At 54.3% G+C, this 20,649-nt stretch overlaps 10 protein-coding genes across 10 annotated transcripts in view; 3 read left to right on the forward strand and 7 right to left on the reverse strand.

Annotated features, from left to right (window-relative positions):
- Positions 1-276: 276 nt before the first annotated feature.
- On the forward strand, positions 277-1,513 carry P152DRAFT_398266 (eukaryotic translation initiation factor-like protein 3 subunit; the record flags this gene model as incomplete). Its single annotated transcript, XM_033676448.1, has 5 exons — positions 277-303; positions 360-382; positions 439-919; positions 970-1,086; positions 1,154-1,513. The coding sequence occupies 5 exons, from the start codon at positions 277-279 to the stop codon at positions 1,511-1,513; spliced, it is 1,008 nt and encodes a 335-aa protein (XP_033533491.1).
- Positions 1,514-1,731: 218 nt separating this feature from the next.
- On the reverse strand, positions 1,732-2,828 carry P152DRAFT_377881 (uncharacterized protein; the record flags this gene model as incomplete). Its single annotated transcript, XM_033675655.1, has 4 exons — positions 1,732-1,995; positions 2,050-2,429; positions 2,481-2,616; positions 2,670-2,828. Coding segments are annotated over 4 exons (939 nt in total), but the record flags the coding sequence as incomplete, so codon positions are not given.
- A 642-nt stretch (positions 2,829-3,470) lies between these two features.
- P152DRAFT_507695 (uncharacterized protein) lies at positions 3,471-5,349 on the forward strand. The gene is made up of 3 exons (XM_033682548.1): positions 3,471-3,713; positions 3,781-4,643; positions 4,704-5,349. Exons 1-3 carry the CDS (start codon positions 3,551-3,553, stop codon positions 5,028-5,030), a joined length of 1,353 nt encoding a protein of 450 aa, XP_033533493.1. The 5' UTR covers positions 3,471-3,550; the 3' UTR covers positions 5,031-5,349.
- A 67-nt stretch (positions 5,350-5,416) lies between these two features.
- P152DRAFT_417649 (putative 2-oxoisovalerate dehydrogenase alpha subunit) lies at positions 5,417-7,107 on the reverse strand. Its single transcript, XM_033677092.1, has 4 exons — positions 7,092-7,107; positions 6,858-7,042; positions 6,750-6,811; positions 5,417-6,698 (listed from the first exon to the last, which is right to left on the reverse strand). Exons 2-4 carry the CDS (start codon positions 6,997-6,999, stop codon positions 5,715-5,717), a joined length of 1,188 nt encoding a protein of 395 aa, XP_033533494.1. The 5' UTR covers positions 7,000-7,042; positions 7,092-7,107; the 3' UTR covers positions 5,417-5,714.
- A 474-nt stretch (positions 7,108-7,581) lies between these two features.
- P152DRAFT_379133 (uncharacterized protein) lies at positions 7,582-8,675 on the reverse strand (the record flags this gene model as incomplete). The annotated part of the gene is made up of 2 exons (XM_033675689.1): positions 7,582-8,241; positions 8,415-8,675. Coding segments are annotated over 2 exons (921 nt in total), but the record flags the coding sequence as incomplete, so codon positions are not given.
- Positions 8,676-9,548: 873 nt separating this feature from the next.
- P152DRAFT_449678 (ribosomal protein S2) lies at positions 9,549-10,531 on the reverse strand (the record flags this gene model as incomplete). Its single annotated transcript, XM_033678123.1, has 2 exons — positions 9,549-10,260; positions 10,362-10,531. 2 exons carry the CDS (start codon positions 10,529-10,531, stop codon positions 9,549-9,551), a joined length of 882 nt encoding a protein of 293 aa, XP_033533496.1.
- Positions 10,532-10,865: 334 nt separating this feature from the next.
- P152DRAFT_482442 (uncharacterized protein) lies at positions 10,866-11,876 on the forward strand (the record flags this gene model as incomplete). Its single annotated transcript, XM_033681887.1, has 2 exons — positions 10,866-10,911; positions 10,969-11,876. The coding sequence occupies 2 exons, from the start codon at positions 10,866-10,868 to the stop codon at positions 11,874-11,876; spliced, it is 954 nt and encodes a 317-aa protein (XP_033533497.1).
- Positions 11,877-12,246: 370 nt separating this feature from the next.
- P152DRAFT_35456 (TPR-like protein) lies at positions 12,247-14,774 on the reverse strand. Its single transcript, XM_033675392.1, has 4 exons — positions 14,201-14,774; positions 13,373-14,144; positions 12,826-13,308; positions 12,247-12,761 (listed from the first exon to the last, which is right to left on the reverse strand). The coding sequence occupies exons 1-4, from the start codon at positions 14,591-14,593 to the stop codon at positions 12,529-12,531; spliced, it is 1,881 nt and encodes a 626-aa protein (XP_033533498.1). The 5' UTR covers positions 14,594-14,774; the 3' UTR covers positions 12,247-12,528.
- Positions 14,775-15,626: 852 nt separating this feature from the next.
- Positions 15,627-17,376, reverse strand: P152DRAFT_35660 (uncharacterized protein). Its single transcript, XM_033675393.1, has 3 exons — positions 17,210-17,376; positions 16,182-17,151; positions 15,627-15,903 (listed from the first exon to the last, which is right to left on the reverse strand). The coding sequence occupies exons 1-3, from the start codon at positions 17,226-17,228 to the stop codon at positions 15,849-15,851; spliced, it is 1,044 nt and encodes a 347-aa protein (XP_033533499.1). The 5' UTR covers positions 17,229-17,376; the 3' UTR covers positions 15,627-15,848.
- A 2,775-nt stretch (positions 17,377-20,151) lies between these two features.
- Positions 20,152-20,649, reverse strand: part of P152DRAFT_466745 (phosphotyrosine protein phosphatases I) — a gene marked incomplete at both ends in the record, with an annotated part of 970 nt that continues 472 nt past the window's right edge. The window contains one exon of the mRNA XM_033680712.1: positions 20,152-20,600. Coding sequence (XP_033533500.1) covers positions 20,152-20,600 — 449 coding nt within the window. The remainder of the gene's footprint in view (positions 20,601-20,649) is intronic.

Here is a 20,649-nt window from a genome sequence, read left to right on the forward strand (position 1 = left end):
TCCTCAGGCTATCTATCAGAGGAGTAGTTTAAGTAACGTGACTGTCCAAAAAAGGCTAGACTCCTCTGAGAGATAGCCTGAGCTAGCTGAGGTAAATTCCACATTAAACTCTCTCTATATCACGTGACCCCCTCGGGTTATGACTCAAAATATGAACAAATTGAACAAACACTGCCACACTCAGGCTGTAAGGCACCCCGCCAACATCGCAGACGTTGTAGAATTTCACGTTCGCGACACTTATCGAGAATACCTCACACACAACTACAAACGACAATGAGGCCGATATTATTGTCAGGCCATGTAAGTCATATCCGAATTCAGGGCTCCAGAGTGATCGTTTGCTGATATTTGCGCAGGAGCGGGCCTTGACGCAAGTCAAGTATGTCCGAAACCATTCCACCAGGACGACGGAGAGTACTGACCATCACATCCCAGATACACGAGAGATGGCGATATCATCTTCTCAGTCTCGAAAGATCACATCGTTTGCGCTTGGTATTCCGCCAACGGAGAGCGATTAGGGACATACCATGGACACCAGGGTGCGCTATGGACCGTCGACATCGACCCCACGACAACGTTGCTCGCCAGTGGCGGCGCCGACAACACTATTCGGCTGTGGGATGTCAAAACCGGGAAACTTCTGAAAACCTGGGACTTCGGATCGAGTATCAAGCGAGTTGAGTTTTCTCCGGATGGCACTCAACTATTAGGAGTTACCGAAAAGCGAGTCGGCCATGTCAGCTCCATCGTCGTTTACGATATCAAGCAAGATGTGGAGGCGGAGCAGAGCAGCGAGCACGCTTTGAGGATAGTGGTCGACGAAAGCAAGGCGACTGTGGCTGGCTTCAGCTACGGAGCGAAGTATATCATTGCAGGTCACGAAGATGGGTCTGTTTCGCAATTCGACGCAAAGGTAACATCTAGAAACATCGTCACTCCATGGACAGCCGCTAATCTTAACAGACTGGCGAACTTCTAGACACTTTCCAAGCACATGAGCCGGACTTTTCCGTGACAGATTTGCAGTGGTCGCCGGACCGGACATACTTCATCACTGCTTCAAAAGACAAGACAGCAAAGGTACGATCCCTCTGAGAAGTAGTTTCTCTCCGACAAAATACCTTTCCTTTCACTAACCCCAGCGCAGCTTATCTCGGCAAGCGATCTTGCTCTCCTCAAGACCTACGTCACGGACACTCCATTAAACAGCGCCGCTCTTACGCCAGTCAAGGACTTCGTCATCCTTGGCGGTGGTCAAGCCGCAATGGATGTCACCACCACCTCGGCCCGACAAGGCAAGTTCGAAGCCCGAATTTTCCACAAAATCTTCGAGGAGGAGATCGGGCGCGTGCGAGGCCATTTCGGGCCCCTCAACTACGTTGCGGTCAGCCCCGATGGGAAGAGCTACTGCAGTGGCGGAGAGGATGGATATGTGCGCGTCCATCATTTCGATCGACCGTATTTCGACTTCCTGTTCGAGGTGGAGCGGGAGAGGGCGAATATCTGAGGGACGAGGTTGCCGTGACGGGACGACGCATGTCAATACGATGGAGTTAACTGGCTGAATTGAGGCATGGCTTCGGAAAATTTCAAATTTCTTCGGACTCCAGTCTCGTGCTTTTCTCATGCGGGCTCTGTGACATCTCGAGGTGACGGATGTACCAGCTGGAACTCCATATTGTCTGGAGGAGCGAACTCTCCGGCCCTTCCCCATTTCTTCGCCCCCTTCATAGCCTTCTTGGCTTCCTTTCTCGCCTTCTTCGCCTCCTTCTTCTCCATCTTCAATGCCTTTTTCTCCTTCCTAGTTAGTCTTGTAAATTCAGACTCGGGACCTCTCAAAACCATTCCCGGATGTACCACGTTCGTGAGCAGAAGCGCAAGCACCATCGGAAGAGCATCGAGACATAGCACAAACCCTTCGTGTGAAAGTAGCGGGTTGTCGTCTGATACGCCAGAACTGAATTCAACGATGCGAAATACGATGCGAACCTACATTTCCTTGATTTAGAGTCGTAGCTGACATGGACGGGGAAGTATACTCACGGTGATCAGGACTAGCACCACATACATCGCCCATGTCAGAGCGCGCCATTTGATGTTAGGGCTGACCAGGCCCATCTCTTCGAGCCGCACTGTCTGTCGATGGAACTGAATCGTGACCGCAAAAAACCCTAGAATAAACAGTTCTTGGATGCCTATCCCGACCCGGTAGACGATCAGACCAATACGGGTCGTTTGGGTGCCTCCCGTGTCATCCGTGTCTGAGAGCATCGAGCCACCCACCCCTTGGATGAGGAATGAGAAGATGTCAAGCCAGATGAAGTACTTCGATATGGAGCTCGCTTTGACGAAAGAAATCCGCTTCTCGGGCACGAGGAAGTGAATTAGCCTCGCACCCGTCATGTATACGAAAGCATTGATCCCTGCCAGCGGTCAGTCCCCTTGTTGTTTCTGTGAGATAGCTGCGGGCTTACACAGTGGAGCCAGGAGGAAGAATAGATTCCCTCCTATTAGATAACCCAGATTCTGCTGATTCCACGCACCAAGTGCCCGCAAGATGAATGCAGCCACCTCCCAAAGCGACCCCATGATCACCACCCAGCAAAACCTCTATAACCGCGTCAGAACCACGTCCCTCTCAGAAGACCCAACCAAATGCCTACCTTTTTGAAGATACATGCTTCGACAATATGAGCCAGAGACGTCAACCCAAAGAGCGCCGCGAACGCGATATTTGCACCGAAACTAGGATCATAGAAGTAGTTGGAATTGCAGGCATCTGGTGGAACTTCGCCATATCTGCCTGGGACTGCTGTTGTGCATGATGGAGCAAGTGAGGAGATGGTCGCAGATGATATGAATGAGGTAGTAGGACTTGGGATTGAAGAGCTCATGGTTCAAATCGAAATAGTATATCCTGCCTTCGCTCCGGAAGCTGTCGTGCGGTAATTGATCGTTCATGGCGTCCAACTTGGGGTTCCGACCACTTCGGTTTATACAAGTGCATTGGTGTTTCCATTTCGTATACGAGTTGATTCTGAGGAATTGAGGGCTCAAAACGACGATAGTTGCGAGATACGCAAGCTGGGCGCAGTTGCACTGGCATCATGGTCTATTCTGAGAGGCTCAAGTTCGCGATCTCGCAACAGTGACTCGATTAGGCAACCCTGGGTCCCACCTATATAATTCCGGGCGCATTGTTTGCAGCTTGAACATTGGCTCGGAATGACTCCGAACAGGATGACGCTGTCCAGAAGGTAGAATCCGAGATGTCAAACATCAAAGTTCTTTGCAACCGACTGTAAAACGAATGTGATCACATTCAATTGGCCACCCACCACTACTATTATGACGTGGTCCACCTTCAAAGCTTGGATTCAGGGGTTAGGAACTCGGACGTTCGATCATCGAGGATGTTTCATAGATGGCGCGGAATTTTCTTACCCTTATTTGGCTCTAGACATAAGAATTCTGACACCGAGCTACCTTCCTCCAATAATTACTGGTGGTTATTATTATTCATCGTCTTTTTGGAACTCTCACAATGAAGCTTGCCCCCTTAATTATTGATCCGCATCTGACACGTCCTGACACCCTCGTCCTGAAAACCCTATTGGCAGACATAGATCACGGCAACGTGCAGCTGCAAGCCAAGTTATCAGACAGGGAAATATCACATCCTGAAAAGCATGGAACCATCGCACAAAGTAAGTAGCCGTCTCTCGTGCTACCTACCGTACCCGACTATCTGCATTGATCAATTGACATCTTTAGGCAATGGCAATGGCACGCTCTCCAAATCCACCTCCAATGGTGATCAGGCGACGATTGACGCTCTGGAAGCGTGGAACAATCCCGAGCACAAAAGTTTCGAGCCTTCAGTATTCGCCACTTGGGACCTCCCAGACGTGAAGGTTCCGGCAACTTTGGATCGCATCGTGCTGCAGCCATACATCAAGTGGGCTCGTACTATCGTTCGAAAAGAGACCGATGTTCTGATGTTGACGCAGCTAATCCTATACTTTACGACATCTGTTCCGAGCGCGCTCTATCTGTATTACCATTTTTCCTATTTACACGCTTTCTTCCACATTCTGATGCAACTATGGTATACCGGAACGTATACACTCATGATGCATCAACACATCCATATGGGCGGAATTCTGGCCAAAAAATATGCATGGATCGATGCATGCTTCCCCTACATTACCGACCCTCTGATGGGCCACACCTGGAACTCGTACTTTTTTCATCACGTCAAGCATCACCATATCGAAAGCAACGGGCCGGACGATCTCTCCTCGACACTTTTATACCAGCGCGATGAAATCTCCAGCTTTCTCCACTACGTCGGCCGCTTCTTCTTCTTTGTGTGGCTGGATCTTCCTCTTTATTTTCTGCGGAAGAACAAGCCGGTGGCCGCGCTGAAGACTGCGGCCTCGGAGCTAGGAACATACGCGGCGATCTGCTTGTTGGCCATCTATGGCAATTCGCAGGCAACGGTCTTTGTTTACGTGTTACCCCTCCTGACGCTTAGGCTGGGACTGATGGTTGGAAATTGGGGTCAACACGCGTTTGTAGACGAGGTTGACCCCGACTCGGATTTTCGATCGAGCATCACGCTGATCGATGTTTCAGTACGTTTCCCAATCCATCGTTCGGTAAGATCCTTGCATTAATCAAACCCTTTCCTACAGAGTAACCGCTACTGTTACAACGATGGATACCATACATCCCACCATCTGAACCCCCGAAGACACTGGCGAGAACACCCAGTCGCCTTTATCAAACAGAAAGATCGATATGCGCAGGAAGACGCGCTGGTCTTCCGCAATATCGACTACATTATGATCACCATCAAACTCCTGCAGAAAGACTACATGTACCTTGCCGAACGCATGGTTCCGCTCGGCCACCAAATGGACATGACGGTGGAACAGCGAGCCACGCTGCTTAAAACAAAGGCGAGACGCTTCACCCGAGCGGAGATAGAGCAGAAGTTCCCCAAGAAACAAAACCTTTAACGGCCATAATGCTTCCAAAAATGGCGCTAACAGTTGGAGGTTCCGGTCTGAAGGTTGAAAACTGATAGTTAGGAGTCCAAAATCGGATTCGTGCAAGGTCTCAGCACAGCGGCAGTTAGTTTTTGAGGAACCGCTGGTAACGAAACACGGCGTTTCGACTAAGCGGAAACCTCCTGAAAACGGCGTCAAAAACTGCCATTTTTGGAGGCAGTTTCAGTAGCATACATAATTCTCAATCTCAATAGATAGAAAGTCAGGGGACGGGGATCCCTGGCTCGCTCATATTCATCGGAATAGAAGTCTTAGATCACGAGGAGCGATGGCTAGTTTCTCTAGCGACTAAACGTTTGTCTCTACTCTAGCATAGCTTCTCTTGGAGGTATTGCGTTTTTTATACAGGTATGCTCCATTTGGTCTTGCGGGATATTCTATTCTCTCTCGGTTGGACGAGATCCATTCAACTCCTGATAGCATTAGGCCGGTTGAATTGATCACACATCCGTGGTCTTCGTTTCTTACGCCTTATCCCCCCCCAGTATCCCATACGCACGTAGACACCGTCCTAATCATGTGTCTTACTCTCCGAGATCAAGACCAATCCTTCTCTTGGAACATTGTCATATCTCCTCTTGATCAGCAGCGTTGGCCACTGCGTCGTGTTTCAAAAACCCTACCTCCTCCGTCTCACTCCTTAAGCGTATCCGCGCCACCATCGAAATCATGGAGGTCATACTCCTCCGGATATTTCTCCAAGATCTCCCTCATCGCCTTCATCTGCCCCATCTGTTCTTCCGACATGTCCTCATACACATCCTCCCAGATGCCTCTCAATCCCGGCCGCTTCTCCTTCTCGGCCTTAGTAAATGCCTTCAGCACGTCTTTTCGCAGGGAACTCCGGGCGGCTTGCTCCTTCTCTTCATCCCACGCGCCGCGATTCTCGAGGTATTTCCTCAGTCGCGTGATGGGGTTGTCTCTCCGCTTCCAGTCCTCTACCTCGACCTTCGCACGGTATGCGAAGCTGTCGTCGCTCGTGCTGTGGTGGCTGACTCGGTAACTCATCGCTTCTATAAGGACGGGTTTGCCTCCGTTCTCGAGCGCCATCTTTCGTGCTCGCTTCGTCACGGCTCTCACTGCGAAGATGTCATTGCCATCGCAACGGATCGTTTCAATCCCATATCCGATACCACGGCTCGCAATTCCGTCACCGCGATATTGCTCTAGGGTAGGTGTACTGATAGCGAATCCGTTGTTCCTGCAAATGAACACCACCGGACAGGAGCGCGTGGCAGCGATATTCAACGCAGCATGAAAGTCGCCCTCGCTTGCAGCACCTTCACCGAAGTAACATGCCACAATCCGTTTCTCGATTTCCGGATTCTGTAGACTTTGCATCTTCAACGCATACGCAGCGCCGGACGCTTGCGGGATCTGGGTAGCTAGAGGGGATGAGATGGTATGGATGTTCAGGTCCCGGCTTCCGTAGTGGACGGGCATATTGCGGCCGAGGCCCATGTCTTTGCGGTTTGCGAACAGCTGGTTCATGAAGTTGTCGAGTGTGAAGCCGCGGTACTGGAACACCCCCGTCTCGCGGTATTGTGCGAAGATGACATCGGACGGGAGGAGTGCCGAAGCAGAGCCCACGGCAATACCCTCTTCGCCGGCAGAAACCTATTTGGAGTCAGTCATAGTGTATAATCAAGCCGGATAAGTCCAATTCACCATGTAGAAACTGACGCGTCCCTGTCTCTGAGCATCGAACATGATCAAGTCCATAATATTAACTGCACCCGGTCAACGCTGGTCACATAGGTTACGCAGACTTCGCACCCGTAACCATATCTTTATAGAGCCTGATAGCCTCCTCATCCGTCAGATCCGGTACCCTGCTCTTATCAACAATCTCCCCATTCTGATCCATAACCCGATATGTCGGCATGGCACCCTTTGCGGACGGCTTTTCGAATTCCATGGTCGATGTGAATTTACTATTTACGGCGCCCGGGAAATGAACACTATCGAGACTCAGTCAATGCATACAATTCGGCTCACGGAGTAACGTACTAGTCGGATCCTGGACGCTGTGAAACCGAATTCCACCGTCGCCAACATTTTGAGGTTGGGAGGACGCGGCCGTTGTGGTCTCCTTCTGCGCATATCCCCCGCAGCGCCCGTCGCACTGATATCCTATAGAGAGACATTGTAATATATACAAGACGTAAGTGTCATGTCCAGCATGAACGAGTTTGAGGATTTGGAAAGGATAAGTACGATAGTCAATCTGCATTCCTATAGAGTTTGTTCGGGGTTGTCGAGGCTCGGCTTCTGTCGGCTTAAATTACCATTACTCACTCCGCCTCTCTTCATTGTTCGCTCCAGTCACCTGTACATTTCTACAAAGAAAAAAGTTGGAAGTCCGATACGTATCTCATTATTAGTGTTCGGAATTTACATGTAGACCGGCCTAGACTGCCTGCCATTGATGGTAACAGATGTTGGAACACCGCTTAGGAACTATCATCTACCGCAATCTAGAAATCGAATCCCTTCACCGAACCACTCTTCCTAAACCAAATCCTCTCACCCCGTTACTAACCCATACCTCATCGCCGACCTTCACACTGTCCTGCGTAACATGCTTTTCTTCACAAAGCCCCTTCATCAATGCCCACCGCCTGGTCGTTCCCCTCTGCCCACCCTTTCCAACCGGCTCCCCCGCATTGCCCACATCGGGGGTCACCCACCGTCCGTCTCTCCAGAAGTAAGGGGTCGTAGTCGAGCCTTCGATGATGATCCCCTGCGCGTCGTATAGCAAGACTTCATGGTTTACAATGGCGCTAGGGGCGCCATCGATCTGCTTGCTCGGATCTGGGAGTGACCGTGACCGGGCCTCATTATAGAATGTGCGGTGTGTAGTTTTGAGAGTGGTGAACGGAGACGTTGGAATTGGTGCAGAGTCTAGATGAAGGTCCCATGTGGGAGAAGGAATCCCGGAGCTCGTGGTCGTGGTGGGATTCGGAAGCGAGTCATCACTCCCTAATGTCAAGGCGCCGCCAGTCCGAGGGGATGGGGTAAAGGGGATAGTGGGCCGCGTCATGTCTTTGGATTGGGCGGTGAGGTTGAGAGTGGTTGGGTAGAGCATCCAGCGAGGAACTGGGGGAACGGGAGATATCTCGACCTTCATGGAGCCCAATTTCGAAAACAGAATACGAATCTAATAGACCGTCAGAAGAAGTTCGAAATACAAAAAGTTGATTACACGAAAGGACAACCGAGCACATAAACCAATTGAGTAGGAAGGCGTCGACATAGGCGTGCCCACGTTGGATTGGAATATACAGGCGAAGATCCAGAGCCATCAGACCATAAAAGAAGAAACCTACCCACCTTCAAAGCTCCATCTGTCGCATTCTCATTTCTCTGCCATCTCTTCACCTCTTTGAGCAGCGTCTCCTCCAACCGCTCCCCATCAGCAAGCAACCCCACAGCCGCTCCAAACTCAAAATGCAACACCGCCTCAAACATCCGATCGCGGTGTAATCGGATCATATAAAACGGGGTTGGCGTCCCAAAGCTCACGTCCTTATGTCCATTCTCTTCGCAGGTGAGCAGCGCTGGATCATATCTTAGCGAGGTGAAGACCTCGAAGGTATCGGGTTCCAAGGCCATTCTGGTGCAATATGGAGTTTAAGGTCTGATACCGGGGAATCGAAGGCGTATACGTATATAGTATGCCTTATAAATATGTAGATATATGGGAATGACTCCCAAGATTCAGAATGTGTCAAGCGGATACTCACATCATCAGAAATATAGATCGAGGACCGAGCATCAATCGGGTAACACCGACAAGGAACTCTAGACAATAATATTCCTACCTGAAGGCTGAAGCTAATGAATAACCGTTTGGGTGGGGTCTGACCGACGACTGAATGCGCAGGAACATCGGACGGTGATCAGTCTGGAGAGGACCCCCCACACCCCATCTCCGCTGTGGTGTCGATTATCCATTGATGTCTCGCAAATAAGATTTGCAGGATAGGCCAGGAATTTTGGCCCCCTGAGTTCAGCTAATGTTCAAACCGTGTCTGGTTGGTGAAAATAATTCCAAGTATGCAGACGAAGATGCAGACTTCACATCACGAAGTACATATTACATCAGCTTACCGGTACTACTCAGGCTGTGGCATTGTGGCTTGACTCCGATCCAGGAGCACCTTGCGTACGATATGGGCATAACTGACTACTGACGAGTTAATGGTCCAGAGTGAGATCTACATTGCTAGTGTGCTAGGTATTAACTGAACACAAACCCACGTCACAGGGCATTCCCCCATTGATTGATGGACAGTCAAATCAATGGATATCTTTCCCTCATTAGTGTCGAGAGGTTGTTCCTAGCAATTCAGTCTCCCTGCCTTCTAAGTTCAGCTTGCTGTCCATGCTTTTTGAGTTGATACAGATGCGGTAGCGGTTGACTCCGTTGATAAACTCCGATTTTCTTCAGGATGTTAACACCATCTACCACTGGCTCGCCTGTTGAGGAGCAGCGGGGGTGTCCTCCCAGTTTCCAGCCTCGGCAGCGGGCGCCGCGGCGGCCCAGTCGCCAGTCGGAACCGCGTCCCAGTCTCCACCGGTAGCCGGCACAACAGCCGCCGCGCTGGCATCCCAGTCGGCGGCGAATCCACCGGCCACGGGAACCGCGCCAACCTCATCGACGCCCGGGACCTTGGCCTCTTCGACGCCGGCGCTGTCCTTGTTCTCCTCCGCCTCAGGATCGCGGTAGAAGTACAGATCGGTCATGACGTCCCACTCGGTGTCGCGGGAAGCGATGGTGCCGCGGAGGCGGAGGACCTCGCGGGCAAGCATCCACCAAATCAGACCGATGGAGTGACGACCCTTGTTGTTGGTGGGGATGGCCACGTCGACGTGCTCGGTCGGGGAGTCCATGTCGCACAGCGCGATGACGGGGATGTTGACGTACGACGCCTCCTTGATGGCCTGGGCGTCGGTGCGGGGGTCGGTGACGATGATGAGGCGCGGTTCCTTGAAGGAGCGGGTGATGTAATTGGTGAAGTTACCGGGGGTGAAGCGACCGGCGATGGCGGTGGATCCGGTATGGGCGGCGAACTTCAGGACCGCACGTTGACCGTAGGGACGAGCGGAGATGGCGCAGATGTCAGCTGGGTTGTCGACAGCGACGATGATGCGGGCAGCGAGGACAATCTTCTCCCTTTAGGTATGTTAGCGATTGCGCGAGATTCAGTGCAAGCAGTTGCGCTTCCGACACTTATTGGCATCGTGAAAGCCCGAACAATGGCAAATTAAACGTACCAGGTCTTCGACAGGTTCAACACGTTGATTCCGTCAGGTCGAGTCTTCCACAGGTACGGCTCCATATGAACCTGCATGTTCTTGGTGCCGATGTGGGCTTGAGCTGCAAGCAGCATCTCGATATCTTGGTTCGTCGCATTGAAGATCGACGGAAGGTTAGAGGGCGCCATGATGATTGGCTTGAGGTGCCCGAAGAGCAACAACTGGATATGAGATTAATGAGGAGGTTGAAGCTTGATATGAAGGAGTGCGAAATCAAGATGTCGTGAGAGGGAGAAGTCACTGATGTGTGTGGGATTTGATATTTGAAATGTGGAGCTTCGCTTGAGGAAATCTTGGCGGATGCCTGAGTGCCTTAAATGCCTAAATTGCCTGAAATTTCCTGAGGCATGTCTTTTGAGATTCAACGTCGTGGCACGTGACTCTCATTCCACTCGAAAGTTTCAACGACTATGAAGACAAAGCAGCACCTGTCACGATAATTGCAAAGGCACTACCGCCGCCATGCCACCTCGAATATGCATGAGGTCACTGCTTGACGGGCTCAATGGTGAGAATCCCAATGCCATACGATTGATTCCCTGGATCCCCAACTAACCATCCTCAGCCTCCCTCACCACCACCTCCCGTCTCCCCATCCGCACATTCTCCTCCACCTCACCCATCTCCGCCGCCGCACGCAAGAAGCGAAAACATGCCACCCTCGACCGATATGCCGCCGCCCAACTCGAGCGCAACCGCCTCGCGAACCGCACCCGCCAAGCCGAGCTCCGCGCGGAAGACGCCCTCGCCGCCGGCGACCCCGTCCACGGCCGCCCAACCCCCTTCGTCGAGTCCTTTGACGCCGCCATTGACCTCCCCGACCTCTCTCCCGATGCCGACAGCCCCCCCGCGCCCCCCGCCGCCCGCCTGAAGCACTTCTTCGACCCCGACGAGATCGAGCAAACCCTCTCCAAAGCCCAACACCTCGCCCACCCCATCAACACCGCGCCCGCCCACCCCGGCGACACTTCCCCCTTCGCCGAGCTCCTTGAGAACCACACCCTCCAGCACCAAACCGCCACCGAGGCCATCGCGCGCATCACCTCCCTCACCCAAGCCAACAACGAAGACCTCCTCCGCGTCAACATCCAGCGCTGCATCGACGTCTTCGGCCGACACTCCACCGACTCCACCCTCCCACGCAAAGCGCTCGCCGCCTCTCCCGGCCCCAATCTCTCCCCCGCCGCGGGCCGACGGGACCCCGCGCCCGTCCCCCGCGCGGGTCCGGACACGGGGAGCAGCGAGGTGCAGATCGCGATCTTGACGGCGAAGATCCGGGCGGTGGCCAACGCGCTGGAGACGCGGGGGACGACGGATAAGGTGACGAAGCGGGATTTGCGGCTGCTGGTGCATCGGAGGCAGAAGTTGTTGCAGTACTTGCGGCGGAAGGAGAGGGGGGGGCCGCGGTGGGTGAATGTCATTGAGAAGTTGGGGTTGACGGAGGCGACGTGGAAGGGAGAGATTAGCTTGTAGGGGTGGATGGAAGATGTACAGCATACCTTGAAGCATTGGGGGATTTGTATGATTAGCTTGGTAGCATTGGCACCATTTACGCGTGTCATAAATGGATCTTGGTCACAATCCCAATTCGATCGATTGGATAATAAACGCCCATCTATTGCTATATATCGTCGTCACCCTCCCATCCGCCTAGCATTACAATCTTTAAGACTTTTTGCGGCGCACCGGCGCAATCGTGTCCGGCACACTCAAATGCGACCCCATATATATCTCAACGGATGTCGTTCCAGGAACCCAGACTGCCGATGACGCAAAAAAACGCTAACATCGGATTCCTAGCCGAGGTGTACACGAGAGGGAGGATTAGGTAGAGAGGACGGTCGTGGGAACGATCGAAGTCCGACGAACGCGCGCAGGAGAAAAAGGGGAACCAATTACCAAAGCCATCCATGTCGCACAGACCGACGCATGGTGGCGGATTTGCCAAAGGAAAGAAAGGGGTTGAAATACAAAATCGAAGCAGCAACGTTCACATACCATTTTACATCCCGCAAAACAAAAAGCCGAAACAATGGCCATCAAGAGGGGGGAATCGTCCACATTTTTCCACGCAAATCCGCCGACTTCAACAAGCGATCGCACGCGTGTTTTACTTTGTCCGAACCTAAGCACCCCCGAACCCGGAGCTCGCGAAGTTTGGCGCCAGGTTCGGGTACCGCTGCTGGATGGTCAATTGCGTCCGGGTCGCCTCGGCATAGCTGAGCGCGTTGATGACCTCGTTCTCGGTACGGGAGAGCTCGGCGGCGCGCTCGAAGTACTTGAGGGCTTCGGTGACCTTGCTTTGCTGGAGGAGGAGCTGGGCCATGGTGGCGACGGCGATGTCGCATTCGGGGTCGACTAGGGGCGGTTAGTCGTGGGATCTGCGGAGAGGGGAAGGAAGGGGTGGGTTAGGGAGACATACTGATCAGGGCGCTCTCGCACAGTTTCTGCGCCTCCGCGACGGCGTCCTTCGATTGCCACTGGAACAAAGCCAACGCCTTATTGATTAGCGGCAAGACGTTCATGCACATGGGCTTGGTCGCCTTCTCGAGCTCGACAGCGGTGTCGAACTTCGCGATGGCCTCCTCGTACTTCTGCTGGTCGAGGAGCAGCTCACCGTAGTAGTTGTACACCTCGGGGGCGCGCTCGAAGTTCTTGATGCACCGGCGGAAGGTGGCGAAGGACGAGGCGACCGAGCCCATCTTGTACTGCGTGACGCCGAGCTGGATGTGCGAGAAGATGAAGTCGCGGTCCAGGTCGATGGACTTTTGGTAGTCTTTGGCGGCATCGGTGAACTCGCCGAGGATGAAGTGGAGTTGGGCGCGGTGGTAGTAGATGTCCGGGTCGGCGGCATCCGTGGAGATGGCTTTTTCGAAGTCCGCGATGGCCTTTGCTTGGTCGCCTTCTGTGCGTGTTAGTACTGCTCCCAGACCTACAATCATACTATAAGAATGAAGGGGGAAACCTACCTTCTTCGAGGTACATGCTCGCCCTCTTAATAAAGCTCTGCGTTAACTCAGGCTTCAACTCCACCGCCTTGGTCAAATCATTCAACGCATCCGTATTCTCCCCCTTCAAGTACCTAAACGTCCCCCGCATGTTATACGCAAACGCCTCATGCTCGCCCAACCCCCCAATCTCCACCGCCCGATCGAACGCCTCCCCGGCCTCCGCATAGCTCTCCGCCGTCCGTCTCCCCATCTCCGCAATCCCCTTCTGCAACTGATACAACCCTGACGCCGCATCCAGCTCCACCCCATCCTCCAGCCCCTGCGGCGGCGGCTTGGCGCGGAAGCTCTGCAGATAGTTGCTCACGAATGTCGGCGAAGGGAGGCGGCGCTTCTTATCCTTCATCATCTCGGCGGCGCGCTCGCGCGCGATGACCTGCAGCAGGCGCTCGACGGCGTTGGCGGCGGTCTCGTTGCTGAAGTGATCGATGATGCAGGAGGCGGTGTAGTCGAGCAGGGCGTCGGAGTGCTGGCCGCTGCGCTCGTAGGCGTGGCCGCGGCGGTTGAGGGCCTTGACGTACATGGGGTCGAGGCTGATGGCGGCGGTGGTGTCGGCAATGACCTTGTCCCATTCCGAGGTGGCGTTGTAGCAGGCGGCGCGGTTGGAGTAGAAGACGGGGTCTTGCTTGCAGAGGAGCGCTTGGGTGTACAGCGAGATTGCGCGGGCGTAGTTTTTGGATTGGTAGGCGGAATTCCCGGCGACTTTAAGCTTGCTGGCGAGGTCCTTGCGTTCCTGTCGGAGATTCGTTATTTTCGGCACCAGATATCTAGACACTCATATAGCCTTACCTGCTCCCCGAGCGCGGCCACCGACTCCTCCGTCACCTCCGGCAACCCATCATTCTCCTCTTCCACCTCCGCCTTCTTCCCCCCCTTCTCCCCCCCCGCCTCCTTCGCCGCTGCGTCCTTCTTCTTCTTCTGGTTCTTCCTCTTCTTCTTCCCCGTCGTCGACGACGCCGCTGTTTCTGACGGCGCGGGACGCTTGCCGTCCGCTGTGGAGATGTAGTAGATGCCCGCCCCGGTCGCGACCACGGTCACCGTCGCAAGGGTGTACACGACGACCTTGTTCTCAGACGCCCAGGAGGAGATCTTCTCCCAGAGGCCGGGCGCAGAGGAGGCAGGTGGGAGAGGGATGGCGGTCACGGGGAAGGGTGCCGGCTTGGTGGCCATGTTGGCGGCCATGTGGAGCTATTGAGGGGAGAAATTGATTCAAATATTGCAGACTCGACGAGATGGGATGGCCGAGTTCGGGTCGGCGAAGGTCGTGCCGGACGCGTGATGAGGATGCACGTCGAGGAGTAATGCCCCGCTAGGAGTCGATGGGGAGGGATGGATGGATGGAGACAATGGAAAGGAGGGTGAGCGTGGAAGATGGCCGGGAGAGATGGCGTTGAGCTGAAATTGACGGATACAGTCGATGGAGGAGGACGTGAGGTGTTGGATGGCGTGGAGAAGTTGCAGGGCAAGGGAAGTCGGAAGTCTAAGAGCTGATTGCTGTGGATTTTTATTAGCGTGCATTTTCACTTAGGCTCGGCACCGCGCCCATGATGACATCGACAGATCGACTCATCTGCTGTTCCATTGAATGGAAAATTGAAGGGGAAATATTGGAGATTTATAGGTCACTCCTCAGGAGATTCACTTTCTACTCTCTGATTCCATACCCTATTTGTTCGACCTTTCTTTTCCCTTCCCAATCCTGCCGATCGTGCCAATACAGTGCCGCATTGAGCCCCCAGGGCGAAGTTCGAGTGGCTTTATGGCACTGCTGTAACGCATACGGCACATTCGAGACCTGTAGGAATCAATCGGGGCTCATCGTTCAATCGAGGCCCAAGAAAAAATCTCGATGTACCGCAAAGGGAACGTCAAGTTACCAGGCGAGTCATCCGGCGATATTGCACGGTTCCATTCATCTACATATCCACCATTGGTACTATCCCAACGCTCGCCCTCACCCTTCCCTTCCTAAATTCCAACCCAAAAATAAATAAAAAAACATATGAAAGCATGGAGATGAATATCGAAGCCTGTATATATCTTCAGAGTCCCTCCGAATTAGCAAAATGCCCATCGATCCAAATCACCGGCATCGTGAGCCAAGGAACGCCAAAATGCGCGGGTCTGGATATCGCACCGGTCCGAAGACCCAGCCTGACAACCCCAGCCGCGCCCCGATCTCCTGGTGCGTGATGCGTGGTCTCGTGAAAGCAAAATGACAAGCAGTGCGTGGTGACGAGGTCCCGTAGGTACCCTTTAACCGTCTCGATAACACGTCTAATTCACCCGATTCTCATCCCCGAAAGGACTGCCCATCCGCTCGTTCCCCTTCCCAGGCACGTAGCTCGCCCGCTTCACTGCCTCCTCGATAACCGTGCTCAGCGCCCCCGCGCTCTTCCTCGCCGCGGGCGTCCCGATCTCCGGACTGCTGTCACCATCACCATCGGAGAAGGGTGATTGAGTGGTGTCGTCTTCGTCGGTCGATCTGGAGGCGGACGGAGGGGCGAGGAGAGAGCGCCTCGAGCGGCTGTGGCTGGGTTCGTCGTCGGAGGAATCCGCGTTGACTTGGGGGGAGTTGGAAGCGCTGGGAGGTTGGCGGGCGCGGTCGTGGGTGGTATCCGAGTCGGTGGATGAGGCGACGGAGGCTTCGGTGAAGGGACGCATGGAGAGGCCGAGGCCTTGGGGTGACGGAGCAGCCGCGGAGGTTTCGGACACGGAGCTCGCGGTGGTGGCGCTGGCCGCGGCGGTGGTGGCGTCTTTTTTGTTTTTCTTGACGATGGTAAGGGTGGTGGGTTTCCCGTACGATGCGCCCTTGGACAGGGAGCCAGAGCGGCTTAAGTCGCTGCTCGTCGGCATTTTGATGACGGGGCGAGCGGACGCCGCGGGCTGCGGGGAGCTGGCGGTCGATTCGAAGCGGCGGACGTCGCCTAGGGCAGGGACGGGGGGCGTGAGGTCGGCGGAGAGGACGGGGGTATTGGCCTGGCTGGATTTGACGCTGACGATAGCGGGGCGGCCGCGCATGACGGTGGTAGCGGGGGTGGAAGAGAGAACGGCGGAGCTGCGGTAACGTTCGGTGGCGACGCTGTTGCGTGTCATGGAGCTTTGGGCGTAGCTGCTGCGGACGTCTGACATGTCGGAGTACATGGTGTCGCGGATGTCGCCGGGGAGGAAGTGAAGGTCTTCAGAGGCGTTGGGTGTGGTGGAGCCGGATGTGGGGATGGGGATGGGGGGGACGGGGGGAACGAGGAGGCCTGGGGAGCCGGGTCCTGAGCGGTTGGTTACGCCTGGGATATACGCGATCTGGATGACGTTTGATGCTCGAGTAAGGACAGTCGATGCCAACGATGCGACCGTATGCGTTGATGCTCGACCGTCGCGTTGGAGAGTGAACTGATCCTTTTCTGGCGGGAACTCATCCTCCTCGTATTCGATAAACTCATCCTTCTTCTTTCGGATCATGAACCACCAGACAAGGAAGGTAATGAATGCTAGCGCTACGACTCCGCCGGCCACTCCACCTGCAATGGCGCCGACGTTGGGTCCCTCGGATTTGTTCCCGAGCTGCCCGCTCTCGGTGGCGCCAGACTGACCGACCGGGACACATGAGACGGAAGCGCAGACATCGCAATCATCGGCTTGCTGAACGCACACCTCGCCGTCTTTGCAGGCCGGGCAATCCAGCTTCATCGGCGGACATTGAAGGCATCGTTTGAAGAGTCGTCGAAGCTGTTTTTCAACTTCTATCGACAACCCGTTAGCACGATCCAAAGAAAGCATGACCGCCGTGATCGAACGTACCTGATATGTTGGAATCCATTGTGGAAGTGGAGTGAAGATCGGCAAACGCGGATCGAGGAACGGAAGTCCGAGTGAGATTAAAGAACGAGACAAGGCCAAGCCTTCAAGCGGACCAGCTGGGCCAAGACGGCGGCTGGTACCGAAGGGCAAAGCGCTTTAGAGTCGAGGGACAAGGGAAAGTAGGCCGGCCTCCAGACAGGAAATTGATGGTTGCGCAACGTCGACTCTGCGTCGCTCCTGCAGGCAAATCGACCCCGAGCACCAGGGACTGTTTCTGGATCGACCCGTGCAGCTTCAGCGACAAGAGAGCAAACAGATGGATCGGATCTGGCACGGCCGGATCAGGCAATCGACGTCCAGTATGGTGTCACACACGACATGTCACCGGGATCGGGTTCGACTCGGACAAAGAATGGCAGCTGGAGGATCGGTCGGGGAGGTAAACGAGGAGTGGCCAATGAAAGGGATAGGCGACAGGGGGATCGAGTGGTCAATCGGCGGTGAAATGGAGAGTCGGGAGGGAACAAACGAGCGACGGAGATGGATTGGGGGGAGGGTTTTCGAGGGAAGATGTGGTCGGAAGATTGGAGGAGGAAGATGGGAGGTGAATAGTTGATGTGGAGAGAGCGAGAGTCCAGAGAAGCAGAGAAGGTGAGGAGAAGCGATGATCGCTAGCTGGGGGGTGAGAGGGTGAGACTGGGGCTTAAGGCTTGGGCTGAGGAATAACCAAGGACCAAGCCAAATCAGCAAGGAAGTAAGAGAGCCGAGAAGACAGTCGTTGCAACAACGAAGTCCTGGTCTTTCTTTGAGAGCAGTTATTGTTGGGTTATTATTAGGGCTTTCTTTGCCCGTTGACGCTTTCGTAATGGTTGGTTCTTGTTGTTCGTAGGCGGTGGGACGGGTAAAAAGGCACCGCCTAACTTGAACGGAACTGCGTGGGTGGACAGACTGTGCTAGACTGCAAGTCGGGATCCGATCCAACTTCAACAACAACCTTGCCTTAAATGCCCTTAAATGCCCTTAAATGCCCTTATAATGCTGATAACCAAATGGCTTTTAAATGAACGATGGAGGGGTTTCCAATCTCTCTCCACCTGCTTTGAATTTTGGCCCTTGACACTGAATGAGCATGCCACTGTGACCGTGAGCTGTTGAGGAGTGAGGACTGAGCACCCATAAGTCCCATATCAACCTGGAAACACCCTCCAATCCTCCAGCCCACAGTCCACAGTTCATTCACATGGTGAGACTTGATGGCGCCAAAAGCAATGGACCCGTCCCTGCGCTGGAGGCCCGATTATTGGCTGATACCCGCGACGCTTCGCCGCTTTGGGTGTAACTACCACTCGTCGTCGTCCCGATGTTGCTCCACCGCCCAACACCCGCCTCGTCGTCGATGCTTGAGAGTCGAGAACCATCACCGGATTCTGAACGTCAGCAGAGTCTGGCCGACATTGTGCAATGTGCACCGCCTGTTTCGACATCTGTAAAACGGAATGAATTGTGTCCTGGTCATAACCTGCAACATAAGATTAGGATGGCATAATTCCCTAGCGGAAATTAATTGAGATTGGCTTCATTACGGACGTGCAGCCAATCAGCGTGAACCTGCTGCGTCTCCCCATTCCGTTCATTTCCCTGACTCCAGCACCGCAGTCCATACATAAATCCTCCTTCTTCCACCACTTCGTCTCATCTCAGCTGCACAGCAGACTGCATCCATCATCCTGTCTCGATCAATCTGCGCCCGTCAGCACTTGTCCACGTCATTTTATCCCATCCCTCATTCACCGTTCATACTCAGCAGCACTCCCGCCAAACCGTCCCAGAACTCACCTGCCCTGTAGGCTGTAGTACAACCATCCACCCCCATGTCGGGTAAATATATTGGCTCTCCTCGAACCCGGCTGGCCTCCCAATATTTGATGAACTGCAGATTGGATGGCACACAATTCCCATTCTTCAGGCATAATTGATGAACGAAGCGGGGACGCGGATCGCGTTCAAGCAATCAATAATTCCTGTCTTTGTCAGTCATCTGCCAGGAATGCCATTCATCCGTGGACCGTGACCATTCGGATTTGCAGATCAGCAATTCAGCGTGGAACTCGCCTGTCGATAGTCAACCCTGCGCATGCTCACTATCGACTCAACTATTTCCCATATTATAGAAAGTGACCTTCAAACAGACATCATCGACATCCAGTCCCGGTACACATGAATCGACCTGACCTGTTCCGTCAGACCGTCTATTTGTCAGAGATGGGTTCGGTAGCAAAGGCACACCAATACGACCTGCTCCGGCACCACCACCCCGTCACCAACGAACCCGCCCGAGCGAATAAGACCGTCGATCCTCCGATCCGGAGATTTTCGCTGCTGTGACGCGTGTATCCCGGTGGCACGGACGCCGTCCCAGCGCTCCATCCATTCCCAAAACCCGTGTCGCCCAGTCATCCGTATATATCGATGTTCTGCAGTCGGTACAGATGTCAGTCGACGACTGTACGATGTCTAGCTATGGCCTTGCTCTGCCAACGTCGCTGTCTCACGCCAAAACGCGGTCCAGCGTTGAATTCTCTGCATATGTCGTGTCGCGGGGCCATTGCTCGCGTTGCACCCAGGCGTCGTAGCGTTCCTGGTCGGTGCCTGTGTGGCCATGCGACGAGCATGGGAACGGTCGATGTATGCGTCGGAGTCCCCGGTCGTCGATGAGAAGGGCACGGGAATTCTAGCGAGTAGCGGTTACAGGACTGCAGCGGAAATGATAGACTTTCATGTCGTGCATTCGTCGAAGCTGTAGATGCCAATTGCCATGATCATATTCCGCCATCAGGGTATCATGCGTAACCAAACCCCCACCGGCCCCCCAAACATCTCCGTTGCCAGGTGGTCCGATCATCCTCTCCTCCCAGGCTCCTACGCGCCATACACGTCTCTCCCTATTCCAACCCCCCCTCCTCCAACACCTTCACAAACCCCTTCCCAAACCTCCCCATCTGCTCAAACGCCACCTCGAATCCCGTATCCGCCCCATAATACGGATCCACCACCACCTCCCCCCTCTGGCCTCCCCAATCCCCCCACAACCCCACCCTCGCCACCCCCTCCCCCTCGCCCCCACCCTTCCCCTTCCGCTTCCTTACCACCTTCTCCCTCACCTTCCTCAAATCTGCCACATTCTCCCTATCCATCCCCACGATCCAGTCGAACGCTAGGAAGTCCGCTTCGCGTACCTGCCGCGCGGAGTGGCTGTAGGCGGTAATGCCGTGGGCGCGGAGGGTGGCGAGAGAGCGGGGGTCGGGATCGGAGCCGGTGTGGTAGGCGGCGGTGCCGGCGGAATCAATGGCGGTGATGAGGGGATGGGTGGAGTAGTGATGGCGGAAGACGGCTTCGGCGAGGGGGGAGCGGCCTAGGGGGGGTTAGTCGGGGGTGGAGGG

Source organism: Eremomyces bilateralis (genome assembly GCF_010015585.1).
Source record: "Eremomyces bilateralis CBS 781.70 unplaced genomic scaffold P152scaffold_11, whole genome shotgun sequence".
In the NCBI taxonomy this organism is placed as follows: domain Eukaryota; kingdom Fungi; phylum Ascomycota; class Dothideomycetes; order Eremomycetales; family Eremomycetaceae; genus Eremomyces; species Eremomyces bilateralis.